The sequence below is a fragment of the Acomys minous genome, assembly GCF_964271855.1.
Source record: "Acomys minous genome assembly, chromosome: 18".
Taxonomy (NCBI): domain Eukaryota; kingdom Metazoa; phylum Chordata; class Mammalia; order Rodentia; family Muridae; genus Acomys; species Acomys minous.
In genome coordinates this window covers 61,451,837-61,471,298 of record NC_140501.1, presented here as the reverse complement: position 1 = coordinate 61,471,298, position 19,462 = coordinate 61,451,837, and the positions used below count along the sequence as shown (strand labels likewise).

The following is a 19,462-nucleotide window of genomic DNA, read 5'->3' as shown; positions in this document are numbered from 1 at the left end:
ATTCAAGTTGTACAGACTCCAAAAGCCCAGGTCTGTTGTTGGGGCCTTTGGCTGGTGGTATGCCACGTGCACTGAGTGGATGATAGAGGCAAGCATGAAAATTAAGCTTACTTATTAGGTCCTCATGTCATTTCAATGTCCCATTCCTTTAAAAAGAATTTCAAATTGGAAAAGTGCTGCTCCTTCTCAGCACTTTTAATACCTGAACTCCCTTGTTTTAAAGCAATCATTCTAAGCATAATTTCTTCCTTTCTTCTTTCTTTCTTTCTTTTGATCGTAATTACATTTCTCTTTTCTCTTCCCTCCAAACCTTCCCATGTGCCCCTTTCCCCTCTCCTTCAAATTCATGGGCTCTTTTTTTCATCAATTGTTATTGCATGCATATATGTATATACCTAAATATAGCCTGCTCAGTCTATATAATGCTATTTGCATGTATGGCCGTTTGGCATTGGACAACCATTGGCGTGCTCTTCCCTGGGGAGGACCACCGCATATGGCATACATCAGTGATGAGTCTCTCTTCGTTTTCAAGTATGTTGCCTCATCTAAATCCTAACGATGCTCATTTTCCTCCCCAAGGTAACTGCTAAAGTACCAAGCACAGCCGTCAGCAGGCCCATAGCTACAGGATATGGGGTAGGTTCTTTTAGGCTGAAAATACTAAGATGCTTCTTAGATGTATGTAAGTTCATATGAGGCAGTTCTAAATAATCTGAGTTTTGTCAATTCATGACCCAATGGGATAGCTATACATATTAAAGGGTCTAGTTTGAGTAATAGCTTTGGATATTTTAGTGAGTTTGATTTATGGACAACTATATTTTGTTACCCTTTCTATTTGTAGATCTTTTGTTTGCAGATTGATTTGTGTTTACTACTCAATATAACCAACTCTGTGTACATTCCTTCATGAGCTCCACATGAAGTTAGGTGTTATACAAGCATAATAGTGTTTATAAGAACTTAACCCATCAATAGATGAAAAAATAAAAATTTTAAAAATGTTTCAGGGATGTATATCTGGGTTTTATCTTATTGACCCTTTGGGGAAAATAGTCTCTAGACTCCCTTAAAGTAATCCTTTTAATCTTATTTAATGTACCTAAATATGTTTTGGCTTACATAAAATAAGAAAGAAGTGGTAGAATTTTGAAAGTAATTTTTTTTAATCTTTATGATCATGTACTCTAAGGTCAGCCAAATGGCTTCCCAGCCCAGAGGCCCAGAGCACTTGCCTTCACAGCACTCTTCTGCATGAGTGAGGAGGGCAGCTTCCTGCAGGAGCCTGAGCGTGTATTTGCATTTTGTCTTGCTTCATAGTAAGAGAAGGGGAAGGGACAGATATTTCCAGTTTTGCAGATCAAATGGTCTTTGTCACAACTATCCAAGCAATGGTGTGTGATACAAGAGCAGCCACAGTCTGGGCAGTGCTGGCGCATGCCTTTAATCCCAGCACTCGGGAGGCAGAGGCAGGCGGCTCTCTGTGAGTTCGAGGCCAGCCTGGTCTACAAAGCGAGTCCGGGACAGTCAGGGCTACACAGAGAAACCCTGTCTCGAAAAACAAAACAAAACAAAACCCAACCAAAGAAAAGCAGCCATAGGCAGTGTATAAATGGGTGAGGCTTTGTTGTAGTTCAGTAAAACTTTATTTACAAAGCAGGTGGGTGGGTGTGTAAGCTACTCCTGCTTAAGAATTTTGTAAATTGATCCCACACTATTAGGTGACAATAGTGGTTATTGCCTAATTTTGATTTTGATCTCCACAATCAAAATGGAAAAAGTTTGATTGTGCTTATGTGTAGACGTAGTGAAGAAAAAATAAGAGAAATGTCTACATTTTGATTTGTAAAGTTACAAGCAGCTGTTTTAGGAATCTGTTTAACTTACTTTTCTTCTTTTTAGTCCAAGACATCCCTGACGTCATCAATGGGAAGACCAATGACAGGGACTATTCAGGTATGCTTGTGTGGTTTCTTTTGTGCCTTTCTTGTGGCTTCGCATTTATTACTAAAGATTTTTCCTCTACTTGTATCTTAACAAGTCTAACAAAGACGTTACTTATATAGTAATACCTTTATGTTGTGGGTTAGGGTTGGGTTGTTGTGAATCTTGAGAAGCACGCTTTCTTTGCATTTGTATGCTCCAGTCTTAAATGAGATCCTGTTGAAGTTGACGGAGAGTGATGCTTTGCTCTTCTGGAGTAGTTAGAACTCATTCTCCAGTGCTATCATTTACAGACATTTCTGTGGATTCTCTTACGGCATGTGGGAGACCAGCCAGAAATGCAGGAGGGGATGACAAATAAGCTAATCAGTTTTTGTTTGTTTTTTGTTTTTGTTTTTGTTTTTATTTTTCCAAACCAAGAAAAGAACAGTTAGAGGGGAAAGAGAGAGAGAGACAGCTTAGAGGAATATTAATTTAGAACATGGCTGTTCTGACAAGAGATTACATCCGAAGATCTAGGACTATGTGATCTGGCTGGAATACAAACACGCCTTTAATCCAGGAGACAAAAGCAAACAGATCTAAGTTCAAGGCCAGGCTGGTATAGAGCAAGTATCAGGTAAAGAAAAGCCTAGATCCAGGCATGGTGGTACATGCCTTTAATCCTAAACAGTGAAGGTGAAGTTAGCTTGTAGAAGGAAGCACCCATGTTTGAGAGTGATGTCTAATTGAATGTCAGAAAAAGAAAGTAACAGAGAAGATTTGACAGAATAAGGTATGCCCAACTCTCCGGAGAAGAAAGAGGAAAGGGAAGCTACTTAAGAGGCAGTTTGGCAGAGAGGAGGAGGCAGTTTTTACCAGGACAGTAAGAGAGATGGGTTCCCAAGAAAGAACTCAGGTGAAGATGGAATGAGCCAGAAAATGAGAAGAAGCCAGGAGGTTAGAGCCGATTGCTGAGTTAGTTTGAGGCCAAGCAGAGCAGTTCCAGGCCTAGAGAGAAGCCAGATTAAAGAAGTCAGCTGGGAGAAGAGTTTGAGCCAGAACAGCTGAGCTGAACCAGCCAGCCCAGAGCTCAGAAAGAACAAGCAAGGGTGAGCTTATCAAGCAGTAAGTGTCAGATGCTAACACTAGGCCTAGGTTAGATTGTATGGAGGCTAGAGGCTTCCAGAACCAGGCCTTGGTTAGCAGAAGGAGGCAGTAAGCCTCTCAGAGAACAACTGAGCCAGGGGAATAAAAGTTCCTTTTACCAGACAGAGTTGCTGCATGAGGGTAAGGTAAGGCATGAGGAGATGGTTATTAAATCAGGGCGAAAATAGGATGTGAGTTATGTGCAGAGCTGTCAGTAGGTGTTCTTATTCACGGATAATTCTTAAATGATTCTTGTTCTTTGAAGGATGGAGTTGCTCGACCCATGACAGCAGTGAGAGCAGCTGGCTTTTCCAAGGCAGCTCTGCGAGGTTGGTTCGCTCACTCCCGTTCTTGTGTGCACGTATCACTTCGCTTTTAGACAAAACCACACATGCCATTTATCATAAGACGCACCACGATGTCAGGTACCATTAAGAAAAGAAAGGGGTCAGCTGGCTGCGGTGGTTCATACCCGGAACCCCAGCACCTGCGAGGGTAAGAAAGGTGTGCTATGTGTTCTCCAGCCTGAACTCCATATGGAGAGCCTCCTCAGGTAGATGGCTAAGAGGGAAGGGCTGGTGAAATTGTGCTGCAGCTCACTTGGGGTGGTAGTCACACCAGTGTGTAATTTGTCAAGATGTGTTGAACTGGGCACCTAAAATATGGTTTGCATAAATTAGAATTTGATCTTAAAAATGAGAGGGGAAAATATTATTTGACGATGTAAATTAAAGAACTAAAAATGAAACCAACAAAAATTAATGTTTATTATACCAGTAAGCAAAAGTATAAAGCTAATCCAGGTTCTCCTTTCCATGCTTGATATGTTAGAGTTCACAGTAGAAATACGGATCTGAAGGAAGAAAGTCAATACTGAGGGAGTAACTTTTTTGTGTTTGTTTGTTAATCTGTAAGTTTTATTTACAGCTTCATGTGTGTTAAAATATTAACAATTCCCACAAAAGATTTATGTAAGTGTAGTGTTTCACCTATTGAACTTCTGTTATTTAATAAATACGTATAGGTGTAATAATAATTATCTTACCTATTGAACTTCGACCATGTAATAAACGGTAACTTAATGTGTACAAGCTTCTCTTCTACTTCCTGGGTCATAAAACTCTCAAATTGTGTCTCAGGCTCTGCATTTGACCCCCTCGGCCAGTCCAGGGGCCCAGCTCCTCCTTTGGAAGCCAAAAATGAAGACAGGTACGCAAGGCCTTATGCTGCTGTGTTGTTTGTGTGGCAAGACACTGATGAAACTCAATTCCTGATTCTTGGACTTAGTGAAGAAATAAAAATATAGGAATAGTCGTGTGAAGTTACAAAATTTCATTGGACTGTAATTGACTGAAGTTGTGGTCTAATTTTCTTTCTTTTTAAAAAATATTTTATTAATTTATTCATATTACATCTCAATTGTTAGTCCATCCCTTGTATCCTCCCATTCCTCCCTCCCTCCCGCTTTCCCGCTACTCCCCTCCCCTATGTCTGTGACTGAGGGGGACCTCCTCCCCTGTATATGCTCATAGGGTATTTGTGGTCTAATTTTCTTTTCTTTTTTTTTTTTTTTTCTTGTTTTTTTTTTTTTGTGTGTGTGTGGTCTAATTTTCTTTTTTTTTTCTTGTTTTTTTTTTTGTTTGTTTTGTTTTGTTTTGTTTTTTGTGGTCTAATTTTCATGAGCAATGATTCTCTTGAAGGCCAAGCAGGATAATAAATGTTATGTTATTTTGAAAGGGTATTTTTCAAAGAAAAGTTTAAGTGAACAATAACAAGTTAGTTTGTCGTTATTTTTAATCTGTTCTCTCATATATTACATCTCCTCCACAGCTCCCCTCCCCCGTCTCCTCCCAGGTGCCCCTTTACCTATCCTCTCCCCCAAATCTACTTCCCCTCTGTTTCCCTTCAGAAGAGAACAGGCCTCCCAGGCATATCAGCCAAACATGGCTTAACAAGTTACAGTAATCAGCGGATAAGAACACTGTCTGCTCTTCCAGAGCTCCCGAGTTCAATCCTCAGCAACCACATGGTGGCTCACAACCATCTGTACTGGAATCTGATGCCCTCTTCTGGCATACCATATGGGTGTATATGCAGCTGGAGTGCCCATACATAAAGTAAATAAATAAGAAATATCTTGGGGCCTGGCGAGATGGCTCAGAGGTTAAGAGCACTGTCTGTTCTTCCAAAGGTCCTGAGTTCAATTCCCAGCAATCACATGGTGGCTTACAACCGTCTATAATGAGGTCCAGTGCCCTCTTCTGGTAGACAGAACATTGTATGCATAATAAGTAAATAAATCTTTTTTTTAAATAAGAAATATCTTTGTAAAAAAATTTTTTTAAGGTTACAGTAAGACTAGTAACTTCCCCTCATATCAAGGTTGGATGAGGCAACACAGGAGGAGGAAAAGGATTTCAGGAGCAGGCAAGAGTCAGTGACAACCCCGGCTCCCACTGTTAGGACCCCAGCAAGAACACCAAGCTACACAACCATAACTTTATACGGAGGGCCTAGGTCAGACTGTACACGCTCCCTGATTGTTGCTTCAGTCTCTGAGCCCTGCTTAGCTGATTCTGTGGGGTTCCTTGTGGTGTCCTTGAAGTTTGTCATAATTTATTGAGCAGTTTAATTTTACATATGTGTGTGGTGCTGAGGTCAGCCTAGTGTCTTGCACTTGCCATACATGTGCTTTATCACCGAGCTGCAGCCCCATCCTCGGCAATTCATTTCCTAGAAGATTAACTCTAAAGTTGTCTAGACAGAAACCTAAAAGCTCCAGGGTTCCCAGCTGTGTGCATTCACTGCTGCCTGTGGCACATGTGGTGTCTAGAGAGCAGCTGGCAGTTACTGAGCTTCTGTGTGCAGGCACGTGTTTAAGAGCGTCACACACGGAAGTGAAGCTATTACTATCACTGGGTGAGAGAAGCAATGGAAGCCCAGGGCCTTCACTTGCTGAAGCTGATAAAGGGTGGGGCTGAGATTCAAACTCAGGTTCCAGGGTGCATGGTGTGTGTGTGTGTGTGTGTGTGTGTGTGTTTGAGACAGGATCTCACTATGTCCGGGAATGCTTTATGTATACCAGGCTGGGTCCTAAGCCTTCCTCTACCGACCAAGTTCTGGCGTGCAGGGCCCACAAACCAAGTTTCCTAAACTATCTCCTGTTTAGAAATTTTCTTTATAACATTTTTATGTTCATAGGTAATTTTAAATCTCTTTTATGAGCTTTAGTGTTCCTAGTCATAGAGGAAGTTTTTATTTTTCATAGGATCTTAAAAAATAGCCACTTCTTTGTGGAGCAGTGATGCAGTTTCAAGGGTCCGGTGTGCCTGACTGGCCATCCTGCCTCCATTACTTACTAGTTTTGTGATCGTGGCAAAACTTTCTAATCTTATTTATTTTTTAGTAAACTATAATTATAATTCTCACAGCAAGTGTTTTATTGAGAAGTTCAGTGTGTGATTGTTACACTTGGCACTAAATAAATGTTCATTTTATTTTAATGTTTATTAATTATAAATAATTCCCTAATGTAATTATTAAGTACAGTAGTATGGGTTTTTTTTGGCAATTCTATGTATATCCTTGAAATCTACTTTCAAAGTTTAATAGCATTTAATTGGCAATGTTAAAAATAACTTGTGAGCCGGGAGGTGGTGGTGCATGCCTTTAATCCCAGCACTTGGGAGGCAGAGGCAGGTGGATCGCTGTGAGTTCGAGGCCAGCCTGGTCTACAATGTGAGTCCAGGACAGTCAAGGCTACACAGAGAAAACCTGCCTCAAACAAAACAAACAAACAAAACAAAAACAAAAAGTAACTTGTGGTACAGATTTTAGTGGTTGAATGATTTGAACATGCCCACTGTTTTTCAACAGTCCAGAAGAAAAGATTAGACAGTTGGAGAAGAAAGTCAATGAGTTGGTGGAAGAAAGCTGTATTGCCAACAGCTGTGGAGACCTAACCCTGGTAAGCCGGGAAACTAGAAGACATATGTGTGTACGTGTCCATTTCTACTTTAAAATGCACATTTTCTTTTTGTTATTGATTGGCCTGACTATTAGAAAACATAGATATTTACATTACCATTCGTAAGTAGAAAAATTACAATCGTGAAGTAGCAACAAAAAATAATTGTATTGTTGGGGATCACCACAACATGAGGAACCCATTAAAGGGTCAAAGCATTAAGAAAGTTGAGAGCTATTGCCTCAGCGTCAGTCATTTAGCCAAAAGTGAGTCTAGATTCAAATTCTCTGCTTCATCCTTCCTGAGCCTTCTGTCTGTTTCCCTCTGCTGCGTGAGTCTGAGTCTGTGCCTGGATCTGAATTCATGTCTGTCCCTTTGTGTATGGCTGTGTGTCTGTCTGTCCTTAACAAAGGGCTTCACTCTGTATTTATTGAACAGCACAGAAGCATCACGTGGGGAAGGAACAGGATACTTTACAGAGATCTTGAACAGAGTTTTACAATCCACTGGCTTCAACTGGCCCAGACCATACATGATACTATAAACATCACTGTTTATCAACTAATATCCATAAAAGGTTGTTTTCAACCTTTATGGTAGATTCTAGGAAGCTGCTTTCAACATCTGAGTTTGCTGCTTTCAGCAAATGATACACATGCATTGTCTGGGTGGGGCCAGACATGTGTTAGTTTAAGTTGCAGAAGTGGGGAGCAATGGCGCATGTCTTTAATCCCAGCACTTGGGCACACAGAGGCAAGCAGATCTCTGTGAGTTTGAGGCCAGCCTGGTCTACCAAGTGAGTCCAGGATAGCCGAGGCTACACAGAGAAACCCTGTCTCCAAAAGCAAAACAAAACAAACAAAAAGGAGGTTGCAAAGGGAAAATCTGAGGTTGGTTCTCAGTCTCCCTAATGCTGCCACCCTTTAATACAGTGCCTCATGGTAACCCAACCATAAAATTATTTTTGTTGCTCCTTCATCTCACTACTGTTATGAATCATAGAATCATAATGTAAATATCTGTGTTTTCTGAGACCCTGTGAAGGAGTCATTCCACCCCCAAAAGGGTCTGGACCCACTGCATCAGAACCACTGTTTCAAAGGCAGGTTCTTCAGCAAATAGTTTGAGTACATAGTAGGATGTCAGCCTTAAGTCTTTTTTTTTTTTTTTTTTTGGTTTTTCGAGACAGAGTTTCTCTGTGTAGCCTTGGCTGTCCTGGGCCCGCTTTGTAGACCAGGCTGGCCTCGAACTCACAGTGATCCACCTGCCTCTGCCTCCCGAGTGCTGGGATTATAGGCGTGCGCCACCACACCCGGCTATCAGCCTTAAGTCTTAAATGACTTCAAGGTCTATCATTAACTCTGGCTCTGAAGTCCAGCAAAAGTTCCAGTCTCTTAGGCTATAAGAGATAGTTTCAGAATGTTGCATTACCACATTTTAACATAAAAATTTCTCTCCCTCCCTTTCTTCCTTGGCCTTGTGGATGCTAGGTCAGCCCTCCACCGTGAAGCTGTATCTACAGTATTCTTACCTTTATTTTGAGACAGTCTTAGGTGCCTAGGTTGGCCTTGAGCTTGTAATCTTCCAGCCTCTGTCTCACACACTATTGTGCTACCAGGCCTGGCTTTTTGCTTGTTTGCTTATTTGTTGTTGTTGCTGCTGCTGTTTCCTTCTCCTCCTCTTCCTCCTCCTCCTCTTCTTCCTCTTTCTTTTCCTTTTCCTTTGTTTTTGTTTTTTGAGACAGGGTCTTCCTATGTGACCCCCGCTGTCCTCGACTCACTATGTAGACCAGGCTGTCCTCAAGCTCATGGAGCTCTGCCTGCCTCTGCCTCCTGAGTGTTGGGATCAAAGGTCACAGCACCACACCTGGCTGCTAAATCTTTTCTTTTAGTTTGGTTTGTTTCATTACTTTGGTCTCAGACCATGCAAATACAACTTTCCATAACTTCAAAGATGAGTCCCTTATTATACTACTTTGTGGAAGTCAACAAAAGGTCTGTGGCATTGTGAGCATGCTAGAAGCCAAGCTAAGCATTTCTTGTACTATTAGACCATAGTTAGCTTGTTGAATTTTGAGCACCCCAAAGCCAAATGAAGTCTATCCAAATCCTTACATTTTAAGATTGAGTAAAGTTCCCAAATATTCAGGAATTGGGAGGGAAAACGAGTTACATTGACATAGTTAAGTTCAAAAGGTGGCAGGAAGTGTGTGCTACAGTGTTAACTTGCAGTAAACACACCCTTTCTCAGTAAAACCACATCAGCAATTCTATGATGCAGAATTCCAGTTTAGATAATATTCTGGGAATTTTGTATGAAGCTGCAGAGGGACACTCGGGAATGTGATGGGGAAGATGAATTCAGTTGTACATCATACAGATGCAGAAACACTGGTGAGTGCACAGACCTGTCTGACCAAGCATGAGTCTGATTTCAGGCCTTAGAGAAGGCAAAAGACGCAGGAAGAAAAGAGAGAGTCCTGGTGAGACAGCGAGAGCAAGTCACAACTCCAGAGAACATCAACTTGGATCTAACTTACTCCGTAAGTGTGGATGTGCCTGCCGTGCTGTGTGCGCACCAGCATCTCTCCCTCCAAGTCTCTCCATTCTTGTCTGCTTTGATTTTTGGTTCTTTCAAACCCAGGGTATTGTATATGCCAGTCAAGTGCTCTGTCACATAAATCCCTAGCCCTCTTGTAGCATTTAGGAAAAGATTTTTTTTCACCAAATCATAAAATTTGTACAGACTTATGGGGCGCTCTCTTAGTTACTTTTCTATTGCTGTGACAAACCACTATGACCAAGGCATCTTATACAAGAAAGTGTTTAATTTGGGCTCACAGACCCAGAGGGTGAGTCCATGACCATCATGGAGGAGCATAGAGGGTGAGACTGTGACCATCATGGAGGAGCATAGAGGGTGAGACTGTGACCATCATGGAGGAGCATAGAGGGTGAGACCGTGACCATCATGGAGGAGCATAGAGGGTGAGACCGTGACCATCATGGAGGAGCATAGAGGGTGAGACCGTGACCATCATGGAGGAGCATAGAGAGTGAGACTGTGACCATCATGGAGGAGCATAGAGGGTGAGTCCATGACCATCATGGAGGAGCATAGAGGGTGAGACTGTGACCATCATGGAGGAGCATAGAGGGTGAGACCGTGACCATCATGGAGGAGCATAGAGGGTGAGACCGTGACCATCATGGAGGAGCATAGAGGGTGAGACCATGACCATCATGGAGGAGCATAGAGGGTGAGATTGTGACCATCATGGAGGAGCATAGAGGGTGAGACTGTGACCATCATGGAGGAGCATAGAGGGTGAGACCGTGACCATCATGGAGGAGCATAGAGGGTGAGACTGTGACCATCATGGAGGAGCATAGAGGGTGAGACTGTGACCATCATGGAGGAGCATAGAGGGTGAGACCATGACCATCATGGAGGAGCATAGAGGGTGAGACCATGACCATCATGGAGGAGCATAGAGGGTGAGACCGTGACCATCATGGAGGAGCATAGAGGGTGAGACTGTGACCATCATGGAGGAGCATAGAGAGTGAGACTGTGACCATCATGGAGGAGCATAGAGGGTGAGACTGTTGACCATCAGGAGGAGCATAGAGGGTGAGACTGTGACCATCATGGAGGAGCATAGAGGGTGAGACTGTGACCATCATGGAGGAGCATAGAGGGTGAGACTGTGACCATCAGGAGGAGCATAGAGAGTGAGACTGTGACCATCAGGAGGAACATAGCAACAGGCATGGAGCTGGAGCAGTAGCTGAAGGTTTACATGTTGAGACAGCAACCACACGAAAAGAGCCAGAAAGTAGACTAACCCACCCCCCAGTGACACACTTCTTCCAACAAAGCCACACCTCCTAATCCTTCCTAGACAGCTCCACCAATTGGAGACCATGCATTCAAATATATAAGGGCCATTCTTGTGTAAACCACCACACGTACCATGTGAAATTGGACAAATGTATGCATTGTCTAATGCTTACATATCTCATTAATTCTTAAACATTGATCATTTCTTTATTGTAAAGCCATTCAAATTCCTTTCTTATAGCTCTTAAAAATACATAGTATAGCCAGGCACAGTGGCACACACCTGTAATCCCAGCACTCAGGGAGGCAGAAGCCGGCAGATCTCTATGAGTTCAAGGCCAGTCTGGTCTACAAAACAACTTGAGAAAAGCCAAGGCTACACAGAGAAACCTTGTCATGATAAACTAAAACCAAGACCAAAACCAAAGCAAACCCACAGTATATTATCATTATTTCTCATTCTCTCTTTTTGTTTGTTTGTTTTTGTTTTTGTTTTTCAAGACAGGGTTTCTCTGTGTAGCCTTGGCTATCCTGGACTTACTTTGTAGACCTGGCTGGTCTCGAACTCACAGCAATCCATCTGCCTCTGCCTCCCGAGTGCTGGGATTAAAGGTGTGCGCCACCACGCCTGGATATTTCTGGTTCTCTTAATGCAAAATAACACACTAAAACTTTGTTTTGTTGAGATATGTTCTTACTGCATTACCCTGGCTAACCTTGAATTTATAATCTTTCTACCTTAGCCTCCTACATGTAGAGATTATAGGGATGTGTCATCATGCTCAGCTACATTATAACTTCTTCCTAGAACTGAAATTTGGTACCCACTGGCCAGCCCTTCCTTTCCTTTGCTTCCCTGGTCTGTTTGGTTTTGTTTTTAAATTTTGATTATTTATTTTGTATTCAGGATTAGGCTAATAATATATTTAGTTTGTGAGACAATCTTATATTTGTTTAATTGGTTGTTTGGTTAATTGTTTTTATTTCTGTGACAGGAATTGAACCTAGGGCTTCATGTATGCCATGTAAACACATTGTCATGAGCTGCATTCCCAGCCCTCAATTGTCTTAGTAAATATTGCAAGCTCATGTTCTTATGCCTCTATTCTTAATGTTTATGCTACACCCAGGGCTATCTTAATGAGATGCTGATATAGATTTTTAAATCAATGAATATATGAAGATAGTGGGGAAAAACAATACTTTTAATTTCTACAAAATGTGCTTAATACTGAAAAGATTCTTCCTTGATATTTATATTGCTGTTTAAAAGATTATATTTTCAGTGGACTGAATCTTATATGCTAAATAAATGGAAAAAGAAGCACCTAAAGTGTTAAAAAAGAATACTAGATATAGGTGCACGCCTTTAACCCAAGCACTCAGGAGGCCGAAGCAAGTGAAGTAAGCTGGAGGCCAGCCTAATCTACATAGTGAGTTCCAGGCCAGCCTTTAGGGTTTAGGCTGTTTCTTCACGATGCTTCATTTCTATTGTAAGGAGAAGTAAGCCAGCCTTTTCTTGATTAGCTCATTTTCTACCAGTAGCACTAGCAATGCACATTTATTCTTTGTGGGTCTTCCCAAGATTACTGAATGGCAAACACTACCCAAATTAAAATAAAAATACTTAGAAAATTAAGTGGAGTTTAGAGGACAGCCCTCCATCATCTGTGTTCTACTTTACATGATTGGTTGGGCATCTTGAGACAGCAGCTTTGTTCAAGTAGGGTCTGGGGTTTTTTGGATTTCTTTGTTTTGTTTTGGTTTTGGTTTTTTGATACAAGGTTTCCCTGTATAGCCCTGGCTGTCCTGGCACTCCCTCTGTAAACCAGGCTGCCCTCGGTCTCACAGAGATCCTGACTCTGCCTCCTGAATGCTAGGATCAAGGGTGTGCACCACCACCACCCAGCAAATGCTGTAACCTCAAGAATGGCTGCAAGTTAATGGGGCCTAGAATGGTCATTATGTGGCTTTTTATAATGTTTCTTTCCTAGGTTCTTTTCAACTTGGCCAGTCAATATTCAGCTAATGAAATGTATGCAGAAGCACTAAACACATATCAAGTTATAGTGAAAAATAAGATGTTTAGCAATGCAGGTAGGTATATATAATATAGGTGTGTAGTTCTTTTGTAGTGCTAATTACATTTCCTTACTTTAAGGATTTTTTTATAATAAAATGATCTATTATTTAAGTAAATTTATATTTATGATGTGGTATCCTGCTTAAAGATACTGTGTGAAAATCCATACAAACACAGGAATAAATGCAGTTGACATGAAATAAACTGCCTAATGCTAAACAAAAAATATATTCCAAGCCTTTAATCCCAGCACTTGAGGCAGAGGCAGGTGGATCTCTTGAGTTCAAGGCCACCTGGTCTACATAGGGAGATCCAGGCGAGCCAGGGCATGTAGTGAGACCCTGTCTCAGAAAAAGAAAAAAAAAATATTCTATCATCATAGGAAGAAGAAGGCATGACAACCATATGGAACATTCCTATGTGACTGTGTTCTTAAGAGACAAGTGTATATTTATACTGTGTAATTTTTGTTGTAATATTAAGGTTTATTAGAATATTGTTTCCTTTAATAACATTAAAATTATATAGCATTATTGAGTAACTTACAAATGTCTCATATCCCTTTTTAAGTGTGTATAGTGTGTGTATGTGTGTGTGTGTGTAAATACAAATGCATGCATGTTATGCTGTACTTGTGGAGCCAAAAGACAGCTCCTAGGAGTCTGTTCTTTGCTTCCTCTATACATCCCAAGGTGGACTCAGCTCCTCAGGCTTGCACAGCAAGTGCTCTTGCCACTGAAGTTCCATAGATAGGTGCACGAACATATGACAAGGGTGTACTATTTGGATGTTAGAATTTTTTATATAAAGCTTCATAAGTGGCCAGTGAGATAGTTCAGTGGGCAGACTCTGCTTATGCATGTGGCTGATGACCTGAGTTAGTCCCCAGATCCTAGAAAGTAGCACAAGAGAACAAACTTTGACGAATTTTCCTCTGACCTCCATGTGTGTGCCATGGCCCGCATACCTGTACACATGTGTGTGCCATGGCCCGCATACCTGCACACATGTGTGTGCCATGGCCCGCATACCTGCACACATGTGTGTGCCATGGCCCGCATACCTGCACACATGTGTGTGCCATGGCCCGCATACCTGCACACATGTGTGTGCCATGGCCTGCATACCTGCACACATACACACACAATACAATTTAAAACATTTAAAGCTTACTAACTTGAGAAAAGCTTAGTGAATCTAAACTAGGTTATCTATAATATCTTAGGAAAAGTACAAACATGAGAATGTTTTATACTCGTTTTTTTTATTAGGAAGACTAAAAATGAATATGGGAAACATTTATTTAAAGCAGAGGAATTATTCCAAAGCCATAAAGTTCTACCGAATGGCCTTAGATCAGATCCCGAGTGTCCATAAAGAAATGAGGTAAGTGTGAAACCTGGTGACTAAATTTTAAGTATCTCTCCAGAGACACGATGGCTTGTGGTTTGCTGCCATTGGGCTAACCATGTGGAAGTGTTTGTAGACGGAAGGTATTAGAGTCATGTTTCTGATGGGCTATTTTGTTCTGTTTATTTGTGACTATTTGCACACATCTACGCAATGGCAAATTCAAATGTTAAAGGAATCATATATGAACAAGTAGATCAAGTAAAATAAAACTAAGCTAACCATGCAGGCTGGTAGTAACATCAAACAGCCTAACGCTGAAAAAGCCATGACAGCAGTGTTGGCAGTAGAACAGACTATAGTGCAAGCTAGAAACTGAGACCCTCTGGCACACCCTAAATGCTCACTGTGGAATATAAAAGGTGGAGAAGTTGGGATATTTTCTACTCCTCCAATATTCAAGAACAGAAACTGTATTGGTTTCATGTTCCCTAAGCATAGGGGACATTTCATCTGAGTCCCTTATTTGTAGATGCTACGTTTCATCAGGTGTCACCTAACTTGCAGCATACTCTAGAAGTACCCTTAACCCAGGGAAGACCAAGAATTTGAGCATTTCAGGGAGATGTCATTTAGGGCCATACATTATGTGCTGAATAATAACTGAGGCAGTGGGCACTAGAGTAGTTTAGCCAAGACAGTAACTACTGAGGCCTACCCAAGAGTCTTTTAAGGAAGAGTACTTGAGTGACCCTGATCCAGTCAGCTAGGTAAGAGTAAGCAGCGGGATTGTGTTCAGATGTTCCCGGGGATGAGGCGAGACCACATGCACTAGAATGGATAGGTTTTGATGAAGATGCTGAGAAATTAGAAATTCCATGCACTGCATGTATGAAATGGTACAGTTACTTTAGAAGACAGGCAGCATCCCAAAAAGTAAACACTTACCATATGGCCAACAGTTCTATTCCTAGGTATATACCTAGAAGAAATGAAAATATAAATTATTTCAAAGGCTTATATGTGAATGTTCATGGTAGCATTAATTATAGAATCAAAAAGTGGAAGTAACTCAAATTTCCACCAAATATGCAGTAAATAAGATATGGTAAGGCCAGATGTGGTGGCATACATCTCTAATTCCAGTACTGTGGAAACAGAGGTAGGCACATCTCTATGAGCTCGAGGCCAGCCTGGTCTACATAGAGAGTCCCAAGTCAACAAGCTAGCCAGGGCTACATAGCTGCAACCCTGACTCTAAATAAATAAATACTATAGCATACTATTTAGTGCTTTTTTTAAGGAGTGAATCACTGACACTGCAGTATAAGCGTCTTCAGGACTGTGTCAGGGAATCAAGCCTGACAAGTCATATGATTCTATTCATCGGCAATAGCCAGAAAAGGTAGAGAGACACAGAGTAGTGGCCGCCTACGCTCGCTGTGAGGATGAGGAGCAGCTATATATAGGCCTAGGCTTTCTTTTAAGGGTAATAGAAATGACTTAAATACATGGTTATTGTCCCACTAGTGTAAATATGGCAATGATCATTAAATTGTGTGATCTGTCTGTTATACTATTAAAAAGCTTGTATAAATTAAAAAGTAAAATGAGAAAGAAAAAACAAAGTACAACAACTTCATAGGAATTCAGGCTTTTGGGGCTAATCTTTGTTTCTCTTTGTTTAGAATTAAAATAATGCAAAATATTGGAATTACTTTTATAAAAACTGGTCAATATTCAGATGCCATTAATTCATTCGAGCACATCATGAGTATGGCCCCGAATCTGAAGGCAGGCTTCAACCTAATTCTCAGTTGTTTTGCCACTGGAGATCGAGAAAAAATGAAGAAGGCATTCCAAAAGTTAATTGCTGTTCCATTAGAAATTGATGAAGATGATAAATATATCTCCCCAAATGTGAGTATGAAAATGAGAGTTGCATAGCATCTTGTGCTTCTCTGTCTCTGTTTCTGTAAATGAGCTAATTCGAGTTTCTCCATGAGTTTCTCAAGAGGCAGTTGATACATTTCATTTGCTATTTAAATTGAGTTGAGAATGGGACTCTAGAAATGGGGCTAGGGATATGGTTAAAACAGGCTGCACAATTTTAGTCAAAACCTTTTTTTTTGAAAGGGTCATTTAAAAAAATAAGATTTGACTATACCTTGACCATAGAGTGTGTTTTTTTGTTGCTGTTGTTTGGTTTGGTTGTTTTGGTTGGTTGGTTTTCTGGTTAGTTTTTGTCAGCCTGAAGCAGCTAGAGCCACCTGGGAAGAGGGAACCTTGGCTGGCCTCTGTAGGTGGATCTGTGGGGCATCTTGTTGCTCACTGTGGCAGTGACATCCCTCTGCAGGTGGGCCTGGGCTGTCTGAGAAAAGTAGCCGAGCAAGTCATGGAGAGCAAGCCAGAGAGAGCCCTCTTCACGGCTGCTTCTGGTCCTTTGTGTCAGGCTTCTGCCTGAGGGCCTTCCCTGGTGTCCATCGATGCGAGCTAAGTAAAACTACCCACACCATAAGTTGTTTCTGTCAGTGTTTTACCAGAGCAGTAAGACACAGACCAGCACAGCAGTGCTGAGGGAGAAGGATGTTCTCCCGCTGAGCTATACCCCTGCCCATACACCCTGGGACCTCAAGGGCTTTGCTGTCTTTGTTTTGTTTGACATAGGCTTTCATTAGCCCAGGCTGGCCTCAAACTTGTTATATAGCTAAGGGTGATTTTGAATTTCTGACACTACCTTCACCTCCTGAATGCTTTGATTACAAGCATGGCCTCTATGCCCAGTCTTATACAGTCTTGGGTATTGAAGTGAGGCCTTCATGGATCACAGCCAGCATTCTACCAACTGAGCTACATCCACTACACCCTCAGCCTCTGAAAAGTCTTATTTTTAAAGGCCTGAGGGAATATTATATAATGTTAAGTGAAGGGGTGCAGGTCCATATTTTACACATGAGAAACTGGGAGGAAAAATATACTAAAACAGAAGCAGTAGTTTCTGGCAGTTGGATGTTGCTTCTTCCTCTTCCACCTCTTCATTTTTCCTAATACTTGGAAAACATTTCTCATGTTTTTATGCATAAATTGTTAGTATTCGGCTGGGCATAGTGGCTTACACCTTTAATCCCAGCACTCGGGAGGCAGAGGCAGGCAGATCCCTGTGAATTTGAGGCCAGCCTGGTCTACAAAGTCAGTCCAGGACAGCCAAGGCTACACAGAGAGACCCTGTCCCAAAAAACAAAAACAAAACAAAACAAAACAAAAAGTGAGTATTCTCTTACATTAACTCAAACCATATGAAATTGCCTGTATTTATTTATATGTCAAAATGTGGTATATTTTTCAGTTTAATAGAGTTGAACTTTATTGGTTTTTTTTGTTTTGTTTTGTTTTTGAGGTGAGGATCTCTTAAATTTGGGTGGCCTGGAACCCATCATGTAGGCCAGGCTGGCCTCAAAACTCTCACTCCTCCTGTCTCAAGCTCTCCCATGCTGGGATTGTTGGCATGGCTCACCACGCCCAACAGTAGGATCTCATACACACACACTTCCTCTCTGTTTGCATATGTGTGTATATGGCACATGGCATGAAGGCCTGCGACTCAGAATTTACAGCTCGGTTCCTTTATATATAAAAGGGGACAATTAAAATAATATGCTTTACAGGATTGTGAGGGTTAGATGACCAATATATGTAAAATGTTGAAAGTATACCTGGAACACAGTGCTGGATAGATATGGATCATTATGCATTATTTTCATTCTGAGAAAAAAGGTGTGCGTTGTTTAAAAACCATCAGTGCATTGCAGGGTGGTGGTGGGGCACGCCTTTAATCCCAGCACTCAGGAGGCAGAGGCAGGTGGATCCCTGTGAGTTCGAGGCCAGCCTAGTCTACAAAGTGAGTCCAGGAGAGCCAAGGCTACACAGAGAAACCCTGTCTCAAAAAAAACAAAAAACAAACAAACTAACTAACAAACAAAAATCAGTGCTTTGTTTAGGTGGTGCTGGCAATTAAGCCCACGCCTTCCATGCTCTGTTGCTGAGTCACTGGGCTGTGTCATCCCCAGCCTTGTCCCTATTCTCAATAGGTAGTTATACAGATTACACTAAACATTGGATAATACACATTTGATTATACACAGAATCATAGTGTTTGTGTGTTTGTTTCTATTCTTTCTGGCCTGACCCTTTTATCACTGTTCAGAGTACATATTAGCTCCATGGAAAATGTGATAGGCAATTATCAAAATGACAAAAAGCTCTGCTCTATGAAAGAAAAATAAATTAACTTAAGCACCATTTTATACATCCAGTGTTGGATTTTAATTAGAAATCTTAAGTTTGTTTATTTATTTATTTTTGGTTTTTTGAGACAGGATTTCTCTGTATAGCCTTGCCTGTCCTGAACTCACTTTGTAGACCAGGCTCGCCTCAAACTCACAGATATCTGCCTGCCTCTACCTCCCTGAGTGCTGGCATTACAGGAATGTGCCACCATGTCTGGCTAGTTTTTAGTTTTTATTTCTGACTTATTTTTCTTTTTTTTTTCTAGGATGATCCTCATACTAACTTATTGATTGAAGCTATAAAAAATGACCATCTTAGGCAAATGGAACGTGAAAGGTAACATTTGGCTACTAACTAACGTGGCTTTAGTGTTTACAAAATGACTGCTTTCTCATTAATTCTTGCAAAACTTGCCGGTAGCCAGGAGTGATGGCACGCCTGTAATCCCAGCACTCAGGAGACAGAGGCAAACAGATCTCTGAGTTCAAGGCCAGCCTGGTTTACAAAGCAAGTTCCAGGACAGCCAGAGCTATACAGAGAAACCCTTGAAAAAAAACAAATAAAAACTGAAACAAAACAAAGCGTGTCAGTTGCATCTGTTTCCTGAGCTGAGCTGCAGGCCTTCATTCCTCTACTTTATGGGCTCTCTTTTCCCCTTTAATCCTGGCCCTCCTGCTGACCCATGTGTTCTTATTAAGTTGCATATTTAACAGTAGGAGGGTTGGGCCCCTGACTTACCACTGTGGTCTCTGGCCTTTCTTTTCTTTTCTTTTTCCTTTTTATTTTGGGGTGGATCTCCTAAGTTGCCTGACTCAGTAACCCAGGCTAGCTTTGACCTTATCTTCTTGCTTCAAACT

General features: G+C 41.3%; 1 protein-coding gene across 2 annotated transcripts in view; it reads left to right on the top strand.

Annotated features, from left to right (window-relative positions):
- Nucleotides 1-19,462, top strand: part of IFT88 (intraflagellar transport 88) — a 91,007-nt gene that overhangs the window by 12,304 nt on the left and 59,241 nt on the right. For both annotated transcript variants that reach the window (XM_084767476.1, XM_084767475.1), the window contains exons 4-13: nucleotides 583-639; nucleotides 1,906-1,959; nucleotides 3,341-3,404; nucleotides 4,215-4,284; nucleotides 6,952-7,042; nucleotides 9,480-9,584; nucleotides 12,880-12,982; nucleotides 14,240-14,354; nucleotides 16,007-16,238; nucleotides 18,871-18,941. In XM_084767476.1, the coding sequence (XP_084623602.1) occupies nucleotides 583-639; nucleotides 1,906-1,959; nucleotides 3,341-3,404; nucleotides 4,215-4,284; nucleotides 6,952-7,042; nucleotides 9,480-9,584; nucleotides 12,880-12,982; nucleotides 14,240-14,354; nucleotides 16,007-16,238; nucleotides 18,871-18,941 (962 nt within the window). The remainder of the gene's footprint in view (nucleotides 1-582; nucleotides 640-1,905; nucleotides 1,960-3,340; nucleotides 3,405-4,214; nucleotides 4,285-6,951; nucleotides 7,043-9,479; nucleotides 9,585-12,879; nucleotides 12,983-14,239; nucleotides 14,355-16,006; nucleotides 16,239-18,870; nucleotides 18,942-19,462) is intronic.